This window comes from Lissotriton helveticus, chromosome 7, assembly GCF_964261635.1.
Source record: "Lissotriton helveticus chromosome 7, aLisHel1.1, whole genome shotgun sequence".
NCBI lineage: Eukaryota > Metazoa > Chordata > Amphibia > Caudata > Salamandridae > Lissotriton > Lissotriton helveticus.
This window is the reverse complement of record NC_136068.1, coordinates 719,601,333-719,620,467: the sequence shown is the minus strand read 5'-3', so window position 1 is coordinate 719,620,467 and position 19,135 is coordinate 719,601,333. Positions and strand designations below refer to the sequence as shown.

The 19,135-nt window shown below is 48.0% G+C and overlaps 1 protein-coding gene across 1 annotated transcript in view; it reads right to left on the bottom strand.

The window, feature by feature from the left end:
• The window catches only part of LARS1 (leucyl-tRNA synthetase 1), a 238,577-nt gene that overhangs the window by 70,508 nt on the left and 148,934 nt on the right, over positions 1-19,135 (bottom strand). The window contains exons 21-22 of the mRNA XM_078653048.1: positions 18,555-18,612; positions 16,566-16,629 (exon numbers count right to left, since the gene is read on the bottom strand). Coding sequence (XP_078509174.1) covers positions 16,566-16,629; positions 18,555-18,612 — 122 coding nt within the window. The remainder of the gene's footprint in view (positions 1-16,565; positions 16,630-18,554; positions 18,613-19,135) is intronic.

Sequence of the window (19,135 nt, the reverse complement as noted above, 5' to 3'; positions counted from 1 at the left end):
CAGTGGTGGTGTCAGTATCAGACACCCTCAGAGAGGGCATGGACTCCGGTAGACCTCAGGCGCTGGTCCTTCTCGACTTGTCCGCCGCTTTTGACACGGTGGACCATTCCATCTTGCTTTCCCGTGTCAGGGCGGCGGGCATAGGAGGATCAGCCCTCATCTGGCTCTCGTCCTTTCTGAGGGACCGGACCCAGGCAGTCCATCTTGGGGAGTTTTCAGCTACCCCCTGCCAGGTCCAGTGCGGTGTTCCCCAGGGTTCCTCTCTCTCTCCTTTACTTTTTAACCTTTACATTGCCCCGCTCATCTTTTCTCTACAGCACCTGGAGGTCTCGGTATTTAATTATGCCGACGACCTCCAGCTCATCTTTAATCTCTCTTCTACACCTGACTCTATCTCCAATTTCCAATCTACTCTATCTTTTATCAGGGACTGGATGAACCTCAACCACCTGAAACTCAATCCCGATAAAACGGAACTTGTGGTGACGGGTGGTTGTTCCAGTCCCTGGAATTCACTTTTCTGGCCCCCATCGTTTGGTTCTTCTCCTACTCCGGTTTCCTCTGTCAAGACTCTTGGTATTAAGCTCAATAATCAACTCACTATGCACTCCCAGATTGGTTCCGTGGTTTCTTCCTGCTTTCTTACTCTCCGCACCATTCGTTCTATCTCTCGTTTCTTCTCCTTTCCGGCACTCAAGTTAATCATGTCCGCACTGGTCCTGTCCCGCCTGGACTACGGGAACATTCTGTATAATGGCATCCCTCTGTACAGCCTCCGCAAATTGCAATGAGTGCAAAACCAGGCTGCTCGTCTTGCCTTTGGTCTCCCTAAGTTCCATCACTCCTCCCCCCTCCTAAAAACTCTTCACTGGCTCCCGGTGCGGGAACGTGCCTTGTTTAAACTAGGCTGTATGGTGTTCCAGGCCAGGATTGGTCTGGCCCCCCTGTTCATATCATCGGCCATCAAGGCTTATGTCCCTGGCAGAGACCTCCGTTCCTCAGCCCAACTTCTCCTAGCGGTGCCCCGCTACCGGAGAAAGAAACAGGGTGGCTCTAAATTTTCCACTCTTGCCCCCTTGTTTTGGAACTCTCTCCCTTTTTACCTTAGGTCCCTTACTGACTATTCCGCCTTCCGTAAAGCTTTGAAGACCTTTTTATTTCCTCAGGTTCTTCCCTAGGTTACTATTTAGCTTCCAGCCGCTGCTTCAGTGACTGTCCCCGCTCAGTGGGCTGTTCTCCTACCTTAGCGCCAAGAAACCGTCTAGGTGTATGCTGCGCTCAACAAATATTTTAAACTTAAACTTAAACTTATACGGGGCAGCAGCCCACAATCGCACACAAGCTACGGCCTTTATTGCATTGCAGTCTTCTTACAGTGGCCCCTCCAGTTACACTGGGTCACCACTTTCCCGCTATGCACGGGCTATGGCCCAATCAGAGCAGCAATGCACACTGCTCAATTCACGGTGACCCTCCTCTGGCATACGAAGGTCACTGACTGCATTCTACACACTGGCAACGACCCAATCGGTGCAGCAGCCATGTCCTCACATCTCACAAATGGAGTCCACTCGACAGGGTTCACCGCGGTACCTCGCATGCTCCAACGCCATCCTCTTCCTCACAGGGCAAACTTGTCTTGGCAAGCAGGCACGTAGTGGAGCTCTAGGCTCCAGGGCAGATAGCCTGGATTCCCTGGGTGATGTCCCCTTACCTTGCAGGGAGACTATAAGGCCTTGGCAGAAGTCGTGCAGAACTACCCCTCTTCACACAGCTCATTTGTATGCTTGGCAGATGACAATTTTTGGGGCTTCAAGCTTCCCTTCATATAATCTGTTTTCAAACACCAAATATAATTTAGAGTCGAAGTCTTTGACGTTTATGTTGGGGGAATGCTTCTTTTGAAGTTTCCACTCCTCTACTCTCTTCATCCTCTTCAAAGCAGTCTGTCACGACACGAGCTCCAAAGATGATAGCCCCACAAGGGGACCATGGGAGTGACTAGAGTTCACACCCAGATGTCAGTCACAGTGATGTGTATCAAATGTTTAGCACAGAGCCCCAGCCCTACTCTTTATGATTCACTTATGTGCCCCATCTCCTTTCCAAGATATGCCCACAACCCTTCCTTGTGACCTCTCACTGAATCAAATAGCACCCTTTGAAGTGTACAGGGAAGCCTGGGTCTCTCCTCTCCAGTATGGGATCCACCCAGCTCACAGGAACATAGAAACACACAGCTGTCTGGGGAGATTTCTCCACCTCCTCTCCATGTTTCACCCTGTAGTCCTAGGTCTCCAAAAATAGAACCTATGGCCCTTCGTGTATTGTACCAACCATAGGCACACATACACCCAGTGCATGTATACAAACCTAAACTCACTTCACAGCACTGCATCCATCATGTACTGCACCATTCATAGGCACACATACATCCAGCACATGAATTTACCATGTATGCACTGAATAGCACTAAATCGTCCATGTACTGTACGTCCCACAGGCACACATACACCAAGCACATGCACTCACCACTAACACACTGATCAGTTCTGCATTTTCCCTGTATTGCAACCTTCCCAGGCACACATACACCTATCACAGATATACTACTCATGCTCTGCGCATCAGCACACACCAAACCAATGTAGGTCAAGGGTGAGTTAAGCACACAGCAGCGGACCTTTAAAAATGAGTGAGCCTGTAGGCCTCACTCCAGAGAAAACTGACACTAAAGAGGTGATTTGTGCAGGTTAGATCACTAATGTTTGCAGTTCTGGTGCACTCTTTCAGTAATCATAACTGCAGCATTAGTAAGTTTCATTACTCTGCAATACCAGCAGCTCAGTGTGCCACAAAAGGATGTGGCTTCTCAAACGGGTGCAAAGGACACTGGGGCCATGTCTAATGCATAGCCCTACTCACTTTGTGTCACATGAGCATGAAAAATATGGAAAAAGCACAAGTCATATATTAAAAGCTAACATGCAAAACTGTGTGTACAACCAGCTCACATTTCCTCCAACAGATGTTCTGCTACCTTCCCATGATAAACATTTTAGCGCCTGAGGCTGTTCGTCAATCAATCAATAGGATGTAGAACAAAGTGTACCCAAGAACAATGGAGGGTGGATAGGATATAAGTAGCTTTAGCAATTACCTCAGAAGCGGTCTTACATTTTTTAAACCCTTCGACGCGGATGACAAAGCCAGCTCGTCATGGGCGTTACCTGCGCTACACGCATGACGAGCTGGCTTTGTCACAAACCGCGCGTTTTTCAAAAATCAGCGCGCATGCGGTTAATGACACAAAGATACTTTAATAGTACTTGCACATAACCTTGTTATCACCGTCACAGAGTAATATCAGCTACAACATGTGTAGTGAACTTTAAAGGATTTAGTATACTTTTTGCAATGTTTTAAATGTATGCTTTAGTAGAGAGATTTTTGAGGAGACATATTTCCGTCCTTGCTTCCAGTAGACCCCTTGGTTCAATACTGTTTACAAAAGCATAGCATGTCTCAATTACTCAAACATCAAAGTGTCCAACAAAATAGGGACACTAATAGAAGGGGAGGTGTTGAATGTGTATGAGTGTGTATGAGTGTCCTCCCAAGAAAAGTCAGAAAATAAAAGTAACACACTGAAAAAAGTATCAAGCCATTCAGATAAGAGATGTAGTTTCAAATATAGAAAAGGGGTATTCATGCTGTATGAACTGTAACAGGAGTAACCAGCTTCAGTAAACATTTTACAGTATTGCTTAACAAACTGAATACCCAATGATCAACCCCTTCTCCAAAGCAGAAATAGGGATCACAAATCCCAAGCAGTCACGCAGATCGGTGATATTAGACACCTGCAGGCATTTTTTCTTAGACGACATACTTTTCAGTAAGAAATGGTCATATGTTGCCTGGAAGTGTACCAGAGATTGGCTAGTCTTAATTAGAAACACTGCAAAAATGATATCAGATGCTATGCTAATCAGAATTCAGACTAGTGAGAATAACCTTAAGACCATGTCCAGATGTCGGTCTATAAGAAGAGACTTGACGAAATCAATAAACAAATGACTCAGCATAAGGAGCTTTTGAGACAGACAACATTTAAACTAAGAGGACATACAGAAATGTTATTAGAAAGCAACATTTCCATATATCACTCAGGAATATTACACAGAACCGCCAAAACAGGCTACATTCCTCAGAATAGGCCCACATAGAAGGGCAAACAAAACAGAAGTACGAGTTACTTACCATCGGTAACGATGTATCTGGTAGAGACGATTCTAGCCGCAGATTCCTTAACGTAGAATTAAACCCAGGCGTGAGACTGGATCCGGAATTTTTTTTGCCACAGCATCCCTGCGCGCCGGGTGGACGGCATCACACGACTCCGCCCAGGCATTGTCCGCGTACGTGACGTCAGCGAGGTCACATAAGTCCCACCCCGGCGGGCCTACATCAGTTTTCTTCGGAGAACTTTTCCGCACCACAACGCGGAGCGATCAGACAAAACTGTGGGAGTATGGGAACAGTGTGCGAAATAGCAGAAAAATTGGAAAAAGGAATTGTGACGAACAACACCATAAGGAGCAGTGCCCACACTGCAGTACCCAAAGGCAGGGAAAAGAAGAAAGAACAGAGCACAGCCCTGAGCAGCCACCCTGCCAGTACGTAGACAGCCCCTCCTGGAGACAGGGAACATATGTAAAATGTCATGACTACATGTAGGACTACTACCCCAACCAAGAACAACGAAGGGGAACCAGTCCAAGACAAACAGGAATGACAAACGTCCAAGGCAACCCTAGCACAGAGTGCGACAACCCCTCCAAAGGAACAAAGGGCAAAGGCACGGCCAGATGACCCCAACCCAGAGGCTAGCAGAGGGGCCAGAACCCTTAGTAACAAAAGGGGAGAAGGAGGGGAGGGAAGAGAGTGAAGGCAAGCCCCGATCCTGGAGCAACCAGAGCAGAGGGGCACCGGAGTACCTATAAACCCATCCTCCAATGTGCCAAAAGAGGAGGAAAGGAACAAGAAACCAGAGGAATCATTCAGTCAAAAAGATCGAACGAATGCACTCACAGAAGACATAGCCACCCACCGGAAAGCGAGTGCAGAAGACCAAGCCAAAGGTCCAAGCCAAAGGTCCTCGCAGAACGGGGAATAAGGGCGGGCCGTGAAGGAATGTGCAGCTAGAATCGTCTCTACCAGACACATTGTTACCGAAGGTAAGTAACTCGTACATCTGATAGAGACTACTAGCTGCAGATTTCTTAACGTAGAATAGATACCGTAGCCATATCCACAGGGAAGGAGGGTCTGCGAGAGGACCCCACCAGCCTGGACATAACATAGGCTCCCATAGGGGATTAGTCCAACAGACAAGGTGAAGAGCCCCGTCCCCCCAGGCAAGTAGAACACCACCAACACCAAGGGGGGGGGAGAAGAAAGAAGAGGAAACCTGTTCACACTCAACAGAGGAAACAAGGGTAAGGCAAGGGGAGGCCGAAGCACCCCACGCCCATACAAGGCAACAGAACTTTCATCCGAGGCCGAGGAAGAAGATGAACCTAGAGGCTCCAAGGAGACGAGGGAAAAAGAAGGCAAGCCCCCCCCCCCACCGGGAACACGCCCCGCGAAGAAAGCAGCTGAGCCCCCCACAGCCAGAAGTCAATAGACCAGACAGGACGGCGCCGACAGCAATAAAGCAGTGGGAAGCAGAAAGAGTAGGCCGGGGCACCCAGGAATACCGGGCAGGCTGTGCCTGAAAGAGGAACACAAAATCCATCACAGCCCCCAGGACAGAGAACATGAAGGCGAAGAAGGGCCCGGACACACCTCAGAGAGGGGTCCGTGCACACGACTCAAAAAGAAGTAGAACCAGAGCCACGATGCCAGGCCGCAGACAGCAGGTCAGACCAGATGAACAGCGCAGCAACCCCGGAGAAGGACACCCCGGGCGCCACCCAGGCATTCCAATCCAACAATATGGAAATTGCACCTGCAACATACTTTAACGCCATGGAGAGCAGAGGCCCGAAGGCGACCAAAACTCCCCAGCACAAAACAAGCTATATAACAGCTACCACTAGCCCGCATAGGGTATGCTAAGTCCCAAGACATGGGAACCCTCTTATGAAGAAACTTCCGCAGCAGAGGACAACAGAAAGAGCCGCGGGGAAAAAAACCTGCAGAAGGCTTGTCAAGAAGCCAAAGAGAAAAAACAGAAGGCCTAATCTCGGGCCAACCTGATGTAGATAACCCAAATGAAAAACACACAGTCAAGAAGGGCCAGCCAACAGAACCACAGTCCCAACAAAGAGGACTCAAATGCACATTAAGCACACAGATCAATCTACTGGGGCGACCCGCCCCAACGAAAGAACAGCACCCAAACACTAAGAACAACTTACAGGTTACTGAGGGGGAGAAGAAGGAGGAGAAGGAGAAGGAGTAGGAGGAGGAGGAGGAGGCCGAAGCCCCGCCAAGAACCTCTGGATGGCCGAGTCTGCCGGGCCATGGAACAAAAGAGTGCCATCGAAGGGAAGATCTACCAGCCGGTCCCGAACTTTTCCGGGAACACACTGTCCCGAAGCCAAGCATGGCGGTGAAGGGCAACCGAAGAAGCCAAGGCACGACCAAGCACCTCCGAGATGTCCACAGCAGAGCAAAGAATAAACGCCGCCAGCTCCCAGCCATCCAACGATGGTGCCGCAAATCAACCCCAGCATCCTCCTGAGAAGCGGCAGATCCAAGGGACTCCGCCGAGTTTCACAAGCAAGAGGTGGCCCTAGCCAACAAACAAAGTGTTAAGGTCCCGCAGGGCCCGAAGCGTACATATTGCGCCCCCAGGAGTCCAGCCAGCGGGCCTCCTGTGATGGTGGAGACAACAGCGGCGGCAGGGAGGGAAAGGCAGTCCGCAAAAGGGGGCTTGAGGCAGGGGGGTGGAGGGAAAGACACACCGGGTCACGCGGTGCTGGAAGGTGCTGGTGCACAAGATGTTGGGATCCCCAGTGGCGAGGCGCCCCCATCAGAGAAGAATGGAGCCAACCCTCAAAGGGAAGCAGCAGCTCCCTCCCACCAGAGCCCTGGTGGAGAACTTCCAGAAGATGATCCGCAGGGAAATGGGCAGCCGGATCACCCATGCGCACAATACCCACAGCCGTGGAAACCACGCGAGCGAAGGCCGCACCCGCCTCCGTAGTGCCCCGCGGTGGGGCAAGCAGCTCCTCCGGAGGCGACGGCTGCAAGCTAAGGCGGCCGTCCCCAAAGCCAATCGGAGTGGGGAAGGGCCAGGTCCGGTAAGGAGAAAGAGGGACCAAGGAGTGGGGGACCTGTGGCTCCTCCGGCGAAAACCGCGGCAACGGCGAGGAGCCGTCCTTTGATGACGTCGGGGAAAAAGCCACGTCGCGGCGGTCCATCTCTGGTGAGGACGACATCAGCAGGAGCCCAACCTCCGGGGAAGAGGGGGCATCCGAAGACGAGTCCACGACCAGACGCTTGTCCCGTGCCATAGAGTCCACAACCTGAGGCAGGACGTCATCGTTGTCCAGCGCTAAAGGAGACGCCGGACAGGCCTCCTCCACACCACACGGCGCAGAAGACCGGAGCTGGGCCGGAGCCGAAGCAGCTAAGGGACGGCGCCGATGCAACCTCCGATGAGGCAGCCGCCTGCGTGGAGGGACGAGAGGGACCGGGCAGTGACAAGGAGTCCCCCGCTAGCCTCGACCCATGAGGGGGCGAGAGGGGCCCGCCGACCCCTGTTGCCCCAGGACCGACTCGACCTCCAACGAGGCAGCCGCCTGCGTGGAGGGACGAGAGGGGTACGGGGAGGGCCAAGGGGTCCCCCGCCAGTCTCTACCCATGATGGGACGAGGGGATCCGCTGATCCCTGTGGTGCCGCCAGGGCCAGCAGCCGCTGGCGCCATCACCTCGGCCTCAGACAAGATCCCGCCTGTCCATAGGGCGAGAGGGGCTCGGGGATGCGACCCGAGCCACAGCGACCTCCCGCGACACCACAGGGACTCCGGCAGGAGTTTTCAGCGAAGCAGAGGCGACGTGGTCCGAAGTAGGGACCCCCAAAGGGCCGCACCCAAACGGCACCACATAATCCAAGCCTGGTACCGAGCCAGTCGGGGCCGGAGCCGCCGGCGACGCCGCAGAGGACACTGCACAACGCAAGGGATCCGCCGACGTCCCAGGATGGGAAGGAGGAGGCGGAGATGCCGGCGAGGCCTACAAAGCCGCTGCATATGTCTCCATCTGGGCTCTCGACGCCCCCTCACCGGTAAACGGTGGATAGGGGGGAGGATACGAGTGGCCGCATCACTCGCGGAGAGCCCACGCTCCCAACAGGCCGGAAACCAGCCCTCTGGGACAAATTGCGACACTTACCGACAGGGGAGCGACGCAGGGATGCTGTGGCAAAAAAAAAATCCGGATCCAGTCTCACAACAGGGGATAATTCTACGTCAGGGCTCGAAAAATCCACTCGACCGCACGCATATGCGAGCCAAATTTAACAAGGTCGAGCTGCTTTTAGGTCCTACTCGCCCTTTCTGGCGAGTAGGAAGACAAACTAACTTTTGTCCTCAGTCTGTGGAAACTGAGCAAATGTGACAAGATAACACAATTTAAAGGCATTTGTATTGCTCACAAAGGTAATGAGCAATAAAGAGGCCTTTAAATCTTTATATTTGGTCACGTTTGCCCCGCTTTCAGAGACTGAGGTCAAGTAGGTTGGAGTTAGGTGGAGGAGATTTTTCAAGGTATCGGTCCTGCAGGACTAGTAAAATTTTGGGGATTTTTCGAGCCCTGTACGTTAAGGAATCTGCATCTAGTAGTTTCTATCAGATCTGGTCATTCAACTCTGACGACAGGAGCAGTAGCGAAGAGGATACTCGAGGCCTACCACCATCACTACAGTCTGTACTATATGAGCTCCAACCCTTCCACCCGTGGTTCCCTTTCCCTAGAATTAAAGCGCCTTTTCTGTTTTTGTTTTTTTGTTTAAGCAGGAGGAACAGGAAGGGGAGAGTGAAACAAAAAGACAACCCGAGAATATAGTGGATAGAAGAAACCAGATGAGTAGAGAAGCAAGGGGAAGAAGGCACAACTAACAGGGGGCCAATTTGAGCTCCATTCTACTGGCTGTTCTACAAAAAGAAGGCACTCAACAAAGGATTAGGCTTAGTACAAACCCCACAACTAGATACGTTCAACCCCTGGTGTGACTTAGCGGAATGTTTCAACCAAGTAAACCTTAAAGTCTTTTTGATAACAAGGAGGAACTGGACACCCCACCTGTCAATACTGGGCATAAAAACAAATCCACCTTCTAACCACCTACACATTCTCTTCCAGCAGAAATTCTAGCTTTGGAACAAGTAGTAACCTCAGGGATTGAGACTATACCAACTAATGAGAGACATACCTTTCAAAACTTTTTGAAAGCAGAAAAATAATTCTTTGATACACTAGGAAATAATCCTAATGTAGTAATTAACCTGCCACCAAGAGGGGGCCATCTTGATACTCACAAGAGAGATGTATTACACTGACTGTCTAAAACGCTTGCTCGAGAATACAAATTATGTGATCCTTGAAGTGGACCCACAGACACTGTTCTGAACCATTAACAACATAGTAGAAAAGTAGAAAACTCAGGCTGGATCATCAAGCAGAAGTCAGATTCCTTTGTAGCAAAAAACCACTGCATACCACTATTCTACACCACCTAACGTTCACAAATAATGAAGACCATCTCCTAGCTGACCTAGAGTGTCTGAGATCAGTTTTATCTTGGAATGACTCTCCAGGTTCTGAGACTGGTTTCTTTGCCCCCATTTTAAGTAAGATGTCCTCATAGTCTTATGAGACTTAACCATTAACCTGAGTACGGATATCCTGATTACCTCAATATTGAAGCACTCTACAACAGCACTCTGCAGGAACAGACTCAACATGTTCTAGTCTATCACGTCAAATAAAAATTGGGACTACATAATTTTAAGACACCTCATGATAGAATGTGCTAGAATAGCCCTTACAGAGAATTTCTCTGAGTATGAAGGCACAATAGACCATCAGAAACAGGGCACTTCCATAGGGAGTACCTCTGCTCCTAGTGCAGCAAGTTTGAATATCCACTGGTTTGAGGAGAATTTAATTTACTGTAATGATAATCCCCACAAAACACATTAAGAAATGTTGTTACATTTATGACCTTCTAATAATCTGAACAGGATCTAAAAATTCGGCCCTGAACTTCCTCAAATGGATTAATGAGAAAGATTACTTGCTTAGTTTCACACATATCCTAAGTCACACAGATTTAGCATTTCTGGACTTAAAAAAGCACTGCAAAAATGGTCGTTTTGAAACAAAAGTCTACTGTAAACCCAATATAGGAACAGGTTGCTAAGAATTGACAGTCACCACCCACAAGCTTTGAGGGAGAAGCTGCCCTTCAGACAGTTCTTAGAATTCACAAGTAACTGTTTCAAGATATCTGGGTAGGATAAAGAAGCCTCTAGTTTATGTTACAAATTGACAACACATAATTACTCAACAGAATAATAAACAAAGCAAAGGCAAGAGCACGCAACAATGGTTGCGAAGCTTTACTTGAGACCTACCATACCCGTGGAATAAGAAATTGACCTGCATCACTACCGTCTCTGCCGACTTGAATCAAAGCAAAAAAATTGCGCTAAAACATTGGAAAATACTCAATACCAATGGAAAGAATTGACAGCCTCCTCATCATTCAAATCAGGACTAAATATCTGGGGCTTATTAGTCTACATCCACAAATATACATTGAACCAGACTAAGGTAGCTACTGCATTATGGGTATTCCCGCCAGTAACATGACATTACCCCAGCAACATATACAGTGCTTGCCCCTTCACCTCAGCTACTAAAACTACTGATCTGATGTGGTACAAACCAAGGCATTTTAAAAAATATTATTACACAAATAGTATGATAATTACTGATGGTAATGCTTAGAAAGATTACCAGTACAGACCACTGTTTCTAGGTAAGGAAACCTCACCCACTTACTGTGGCATGCTTCATCATTGGTAGCCTTACCCCATCCTGGTAAAACAATACTACCAGGAGAGGCTGGACCTCTTTTGAAGGAGTTCCTTATAAGGGTCTACAGGCTAAAGAGAGGGATCCAAGTGATAATATGTCCTCATGGTAAACTCAAAGAAATGTATTTTTATTCAGGGCATAAAATATGACAAATGGTGCATATTGAGTGATAATGACTCTCTCCTCAATAGGGTAGTCACTCTCAAAGAACCGCCTCAAAAGCGGACATGCCTATCCTGGTGATATTATCTTACTAGGGCGGGGGAAGGCTACCAACAATGAAGCATGCCGCGTTATCCCCAGAGAATCCGACAACAAATACAACTTTTAACTATCTATAGTGATTCATAACCACTTATGTTGGATCCCAATGCTACTAGAAGCAGATAAACACGTCTAATTCTGGGGAGGTTGTGGTTGCCGGCGGACATCTTGCCTTGGGTAGAGGAGGGTGAGCGCCATCTTGGAGCGTCCAGGTGATCAGGGACGCGGAGATCACGCTATTTAGGGCGAGCATCACGAGGGGATTACCTGGTAAGGTATCCTGAGGCTGAGACTTACATCAGCGCCTCGCTGCTGGTCGCGCTGGTCGCGTTTTCCTTGTGCTTCGCGCTATTTTATTTTAAAGACCCGTTTTTGGATTTTATTTTATTTTAATTTTATTATCCCTTGCTTTTAGCTCCCCGCTTGCCCCCTACCTTGCACCATAATTGTGGAAACCACCGCTGTTTGGCGGACCCGGTTCTGGGGAGGTTGTGGTTGCCGGCGGACATCTTGCCTTGGGTAGAGGAGGGTGAGCGCCATCTTGGAGCGTCCAGGTGATCAGGGACGCGGAGATCACGCTATTTAGGGCGAGCATCACGAGGGGATTACCTGGTAAGGTATCCTGAGGCTGAGACTTACATCAGCGCCTCGCTGCTGGTCGCGCTGGTCGCGTTTTCCTTGTGCTTCGCGCTATTTTATTTTAAAGACCCGTTTTTGGATTTTATTTTATTTTAATTTTATTATCCCTTGCTTTTAGCTTCCCGCTTGCCCCCTACCTTGCACCATAATTGTGGAAACCACCGCTGTTTGGCGGACCCGGTTCTGGGGAGGTTGTGGTTGCCGGCGGACATCTTGCCTTGGGTAGAGGAGGGTGAGCGCCATCTTGGAGCGTCCAGGTGATCAGGGACGCGGAGATCACGCTATTTAGGGCGAGCATCACGAGGGGATTACCTGGTAAGGTATCCTGAGGCTGAGACTTACATCAGCGCCTCGCTGCTGGTCGCGCTGGTCGCGTTTTCCTTGTGCTTCGCGCTATTTTATTTTAAAGACCCGTTTTTGGATTTGATTTTATTTTAATTTTATTATCCCTTGCTTTTAGCTCCCCGCTTGCCCCCTACCTTGCACCATAATTGTGGCAACCACCGCTGTTTGGCGGACCCGGTTCTGGGGAGGTTGTGGTTGCCGGCGGACATCTTGCCTTGGGTAGAGGAGGGTGAGCGCCATCTTGGAGCGTCCAGGTGATCAGGGACGCGGAGATCACGCTATTTAATGCTCGCCTGTATCGCGCAGCGGAAACGCGCAGCGGTAGCGCCTTCCCTGCGCCTGAGTCGTGCCAGAGTCCTGCCCGTCTGCGCCCGTCCGCGCCTCGGTAGCGCGTTGGCAGGACTCTGGCTTTTTCTTTTATTATGCTGGTGGTGTTCATTAAGTCCTGACACTACTATCAGGATGATTGTATATAGCCCTTATGAGCTGCGTTCCCTGAGCAATCAGTCTCCGTTGTGTCAGTGTTTACCACCGGGTAAGCGGCTTTTGAGGAAAGGCTGTCCGACCTGTGGTTGGAGGCCAGTTGTGTCACTAGAAACAGTGGTACCACCCCCCTCCCAGCACTGTCAATGCGCTCTTTTAAATACTAGATCGCTTGGCAGACACTCTACGGACATCTGGGACCTACTCTCTAACTCTCAACTCTCGTGTCTGTTTTTAACAGAGACATGGCTTGGGGAGGGCTCAGGCCCTGATTTGGCAAATGCATTACCCCCGAACTATACCATCTTTAGAAATTACAGAGTTGGGGGGAGGGGAGGGGGAGTGGCGCTCATTGTGGAAAAGGACATAATTTGTTCTTCTTTTCCGGTGGAAAACATATCTGGTTGTGAAGCCATGGGCTTCAAATTGAGTCTTTCATCTTGCCAGACATGTACTGGACTCCTTGTATATAGACCACCGGGGCCCTTGGGCACTTTTTTTGATGATTTACAGGCTGCACTCTCTGTTCCATGCATGCGATCAGCGCATTGCCTTTTGCTGGGGGACTTTAATTTGCACATGGACCTGGCAGCTGATCCAAATGCTGTTAAACTCCAAGAAGTCGCGGCACTGCTTGGTCTTGCTCCTTATATTGATAGCCCTACCCATAACAAAGGGCATATCTTAGATCAAATATTTTCTACCAGACAGATAGAAGTGTCTTCCCCGCTTCCTGTGTTATGGTCCGACCATTTCTTAATAAATTTTGATGTCCCTTACCATGTCCTGTCAGGACAGAGAGGGCAGAGTGGCGTGACTCGTCGATCTAGAGCCTTCCACCAAATTTCGGTGGAAGCGATGACCGATGCTCTGCGCCTCCATCCATGCGAGCTCTCAGTTGATCTGGAATTTAATCTGGAGTCGGTGCATAAGTGGCTGACCGCCAGATTTGACGAACTTGCTCCTATGAAGACAGCCAAATCATCTTATTGTTTAGCCTCCGCTCCTTGGTTTACCCCCTCACTTAGGAAAATGCGCCAAGAGTGCAAAAGAACTGAAAGACTTTGGCGACGAAAATATGAGTGGGAGGATAAACTAAGATACCGGGACATGATTAAAACTTATCATAAACATATTGCGGAGAGCAAACGAGGATATCTGGAACGTAGAATAGACGAAGCTATTAATACGAGTAAGGAACTTTTTAGAATAGTTAAGGAGTTCACTTCACCTGCTGCCTGCTCTTCTTCCCACTCTCATTCTGAAGAGGGGATAAGACAACTAGCAGTCTTTTTTGCGCAAAAAATTAAGACGATTCAGGAGTCCTTTCCTGTTTCAGACCCCACATTCTCAGCTTTTAGATCTACTTCTCTTCCCTCTTTGAGTGAAGATAATATGCCTATTTTGTCGGTGTTTCCTTCTATGACCTGTTCCACTTCTTATGATCTTCTATCCCGGCTCCAGTCAGGCTCACCTCTGGACTCTTGTCCGGCGAAATTTTTGGGTAGAGTGGCCTCAGCTGTTAATAGCTTGCTGAACCCTCTGCTGAATCTCTCCTTGTCCACGGGAGTGGTCCCTTCGGCATGGAAACATGCGTTGATTCTGCCACTCATCAAAAAGCCTACTTTAGACCCCCTGATGCATGCTAATTACAGACCGATCTCCCTTCTCCCTGCTCTAGCGAAGGTTGTTGAAAAACATGTGCAGCTCTTGATTACCAACTTCATCGAGAGCAACAATATCCTCCATGACACACAATCGGGTTTTCGTGCTAATTATAGCACGGAGACTGCCCTTCTGGAGGTTACCGAAGCTATCAGGGAGACTCTCGATCTGGGGGGCAAGGCTGTATTAGTTATGCTAGATCTGTCGGCGGCTTTCGACACCGTCCCACATGACGGTCTCCTTTTAAGACTCTGGGAGATCGGGTTTCGTGGGACGGTGTTGGATTGGTTTAAATCCTTTCTCTCGGACCGCCGACAGGTGATCTGGGCACCACCGTTCTCCGCTGAAATGCCGCCGCTAGAGGTGGGGGTTCCCCAAGGGTCCATTCTGAGCCCCACCCTCTTTAATATCTATATGGCCCCTCTGGCGGCGGTGGCGGAGGCTTTTGGTGCCCAGGTCATATCCTACGCTGACGACACCCAGCTCCTGTTTACTTGCAGGAAGGGAGAGGCTTTTGATGGGGCAAGAATCAGGGACTGTCTCAGACCGTTTTTGCGTGGTTCCAACAGCATAGCTTAAAATGCAACTCAGACAAGTCTGAGTTGCTTTTTTTTGGGTGTGTTCCTGATCCATGCTGGAAATCATGGTGGCCTCAGGACATGTTCCCTCCCGAGAAAGTGTCGACACAAGCCAAAAATCTTGGTGTGATTTGTGATGTCGACCTTTCTTTTAGAACCCAGATCAACGGGCTATCAGGGAAATGTTTCAGCATCCTAAGGATGCTTAGAAAGTTTCTACCGATGTTATCCCTGCAATATAAAAAAATCGTGGTTCAGGCGTTAATAGGATCACGACTTGATTATGCTAACGCCTTGTATGCGGGATTGCCGAAATATCTGTTGACTAGACTACAAATAGTTCAGAATTCGGCTGCAAGAGCCATTTTTGGCCTTCCACGTAGAGCTAGAGCCTCCAATCTGCTCAAAGAGTTACACTGGCTCCCCATTTCTAAAAGAGTCATTTTTAAAACTCTTACTCTGGCGTTTAAAGCCCTTCACTCTGTTGGTCCTAATTATATCAAGAAGCGACTGGCCTTTTATGCACCTAGGAGGATGCTGCGATCAGCTACCTCAGCTACGATGGCAGTCCCGTCTATCAAACGTGCTCGGATGGGAGGACGGTCTTTTGGCTATCTAGCTGCCCTCCATTGGAATGGCCTCCCGATCTCGTTGAGGAAAGCCAACAGTCTCCTCATCTTTAGAAAGGAGCTGAAGACGTGGCTCTTTTCCACGTAAACCTCTATGACCACTTATAAGCCGCTGTTGGGATGTGTTGGGACTCAGGTCTCTTTGCCAAAGCGCCGGGACACCCTCTTGGGTAGCCGTGCGCTATAGAAGAGATCGCACATAACATAACATAACATAATTCAAGAACTTCCTAAACACTCTGGAGCCCATTCATCTAAGTATGCTGGACAGATGTGAGGCAAACCTAATGAAAAAGCATGCCACCTGGGTTAGTGAGTGATAGTGTTCCTCCAATTTTTTATGAAACCCACACTCCTGTGGGTATCCACTCCTGTGCGTATTCATCGCAAACCTGCTGAATCTCAATGTTACTCTTACATCCAATTTGCCATTTTGATTTTGGATTACGTTTTCAGACATGTCAGTTACTGGCTAACAAGTATAATATATCAAACCAATATTATTCTGAGCTTTTGATCATAATCACTTAATTTAAAAGTTTGTTATTAATCAATAAATAAACAGTTCTGTAGGATAACTCAGTAGAAGATCATTAGAACTGTTCCTATTGGTCCCCATTGCACACAACAGCGGCGATTCCCCCCATTTTATTACCTAATCAGAACACTAAATTTAACGTTGTTAATAGATACCTCTTTGGTTTTAAACCACAACTTCTTTGAAAGAGTAAACAATAGCCAAGTGTGTCAGGGCTCTCTTACTCTATTTTCTGTACTTGCCCACAACAAACTTCCAAACTATTCCATCATTACCGTGAAAGCAGAGATGGTACACAGAGTTGCTTACCATCAGCTGAAAACTTTCCTATTGCTTGACTCAGGGTAAGGAAGTTGCCAGTAGATTTTGACATCTAAAAGACACAAAAACAGTAAAACCTTACTATACAGAACAAATCATAAAACCAGCAGATAGCTGGTTTTGGGAAGAGAGCACCCCATTAGTTCATTAATACCCAATTTTATTTATTAAACCTGGTGTGTAGGTCATCTTTTCAAGAAGTATTGTTCAAATTCAAAAATAAACTATAAACGCCTAATATAAACTGGGCAGAGCATTAGTCTCTTCCGCAAATTATACTATTTCAAAATTAGTGAACCAAGCATTTCAGACTCAAAATAGATACTTCACTGGCAGAGTTTCCGTCTACAGAGTGCTAGACTGTACCTACTGAGCAGGTGACGAAAGAATACTGTGAATCTGCTTCATGAGCTAAATGATCTGCTAAAAGGAATAGCAGGTATCACACTTCCTTGTGGCCCCACAAGACACTCAGTGGTAACAGAGGTGCAGCACATCTCTGCTACAGGAGGTCAATTCGTGACCTTATGAAGACACAACACTTAACCTCGCAAAACCAAAGGAAATGATGGACGGAGCGTCGACAATACAACTGATCTGGGTTTAATCCATCACCATTCTTTAGCCCACTCTGCCACCCCAGTTCAGACATGGCTATATGCAAATCAGTCTGACCCTGTGCCTCATGGGAACAGTCCAGCCCGAACTGCCAAGCCATCCCTTCCCTGGACCGGAAACAAGCTTCCGAGGACCGGTTTCTGGCATTTCAGCCTTCTTCAGCCCGGCTTGCTTGAATCCAGTGGCAAAGTGAGCAAGGGACTCACGTCTGAGCATACCGTGCCAACTTATGGCGAACAAAGCAAAACCAAAGGAAATGATGGACGGAGCGTTGACAATACAAGCACTCACCCCCAGTCAACTGATCTGGGTTTAATCCATCACCATTCTCCGGTCCTGGGAAGCTTGTTTCCGGTCCAGGGAAGGCATGGCTTGGCAGTTCGGGCTGGACTGTTCCCATGAGGCACAGGGTCAGGCTGATTTGCATATGGCCATGTCTAAACTGGGGTGGCAGAGTGGGCTAAAGAACGGTGATAGATTAAATCCAGATCAGTTGACTGGGGGTGAGTGCTTGTATTGTCAACGCGCCGTAAAACATTTCCTTTGGTTCCACAACACTTAACCTCTTCAAACAATAATTTACCTCAATCTCATTGTTCCTTTCCCTTTACTGATTACTGTATCCCCTGCCTCCAATCCACTTAGAGAACTTCACAAAGACAAGCTCAGGGCATGGCTTAATACGATCTGTTTCCTTTGACATTAACTTTGACCCCTCCGTTACCACTAATGACGGCATCCCTCTTTATCATTACTTTTTTAAATAACCAGAAACTTAATTTGCCAATTCCTGCTACTTCTGCCCCACAGAGCTTCCTGTGTAGGGTGAGAATTAAGTACTTCTCAAAAGCTTTAAAATGCCCTCTGCTTTTTGGTGGGCCATAGGCCCCAAAGTTTTTTCTGCTAAATTGAATTCCATCCCTTGTGTTTTCATACCATTGAGAAGTAAGCCCCCAGCTAGAAGCACTGCAGTAGACCAACACGACAGAGGGCACAACAGAAGGGAATAACACGGAGGCATAACGTTCGACCCGAACAGCACTGTGCAGCAATTTGAAAACCCATAAGGGTGCCATGTGCAAGGAAATGTACACGAGGGTGGATGTATCTCCTGGGCTCCTCGCTGTAAGAGTTACTCTTTTATCCCACAGGCCCTGCGTAGGCAGCTGAAGACTGCTGAATGGATTACCAATTAAGTGTCCTAATTCAGAGGTCACACAGTTTCTACTTTAAGGTTGGCACAGTGAGGTGGGAGGATTAATAATCTCAAGGTAATGTGAGGTTCTGTATTCAACCTCTGCTTTAAACCCTCCAAAAAATAAAGGCAAGAGAAAAACTGCAGCAAAATAAAAAAAATACCTTTTCAGAATTCAGCAAAAGATGTCCGTTTGCCCTCACAGCCACTGGCCATTTGCGACTGGAAAAGAAAAGAAATCTCTTTTAGCCCAAGCAGATTTTTGCTCATAAAAGCACTAGGGTTGCCGCCTGGCCGTTATTTTACGGACAGGACTACGGTTTTCATATCTTGACCGGTACAAAAATGAAGAAAGTCACCTAAAGCAAATATTTTTGCCTCTTATCAGTACATACTTAAAACAGCAAACATAAGAAGAAAGCACTTTAAAGTGTGTTCTAAAGCTGCGTTAATCATCCGTGCGTGACTGCTAAGTAAATTAAACAGGCTGAAGGGCCATGTTAAAAATGAATACATACAAGTTTATATAAAATCCTATTTATGTAAAGCAGCCGGGCATCTGCAGAATCTTAAAACATGAACAAATGACTGGGGTTTTTCTTTGAGAAAGGTGGCAATCTTCAGAACCGATAACAGAATACACATAACTTGTGAACATGGACTACTATTCCTATAAGCAATGGCAATACGTATCACAATAGAGCGCTATTGTTACATAAATGAATTCAAAATACGAAATGTAACT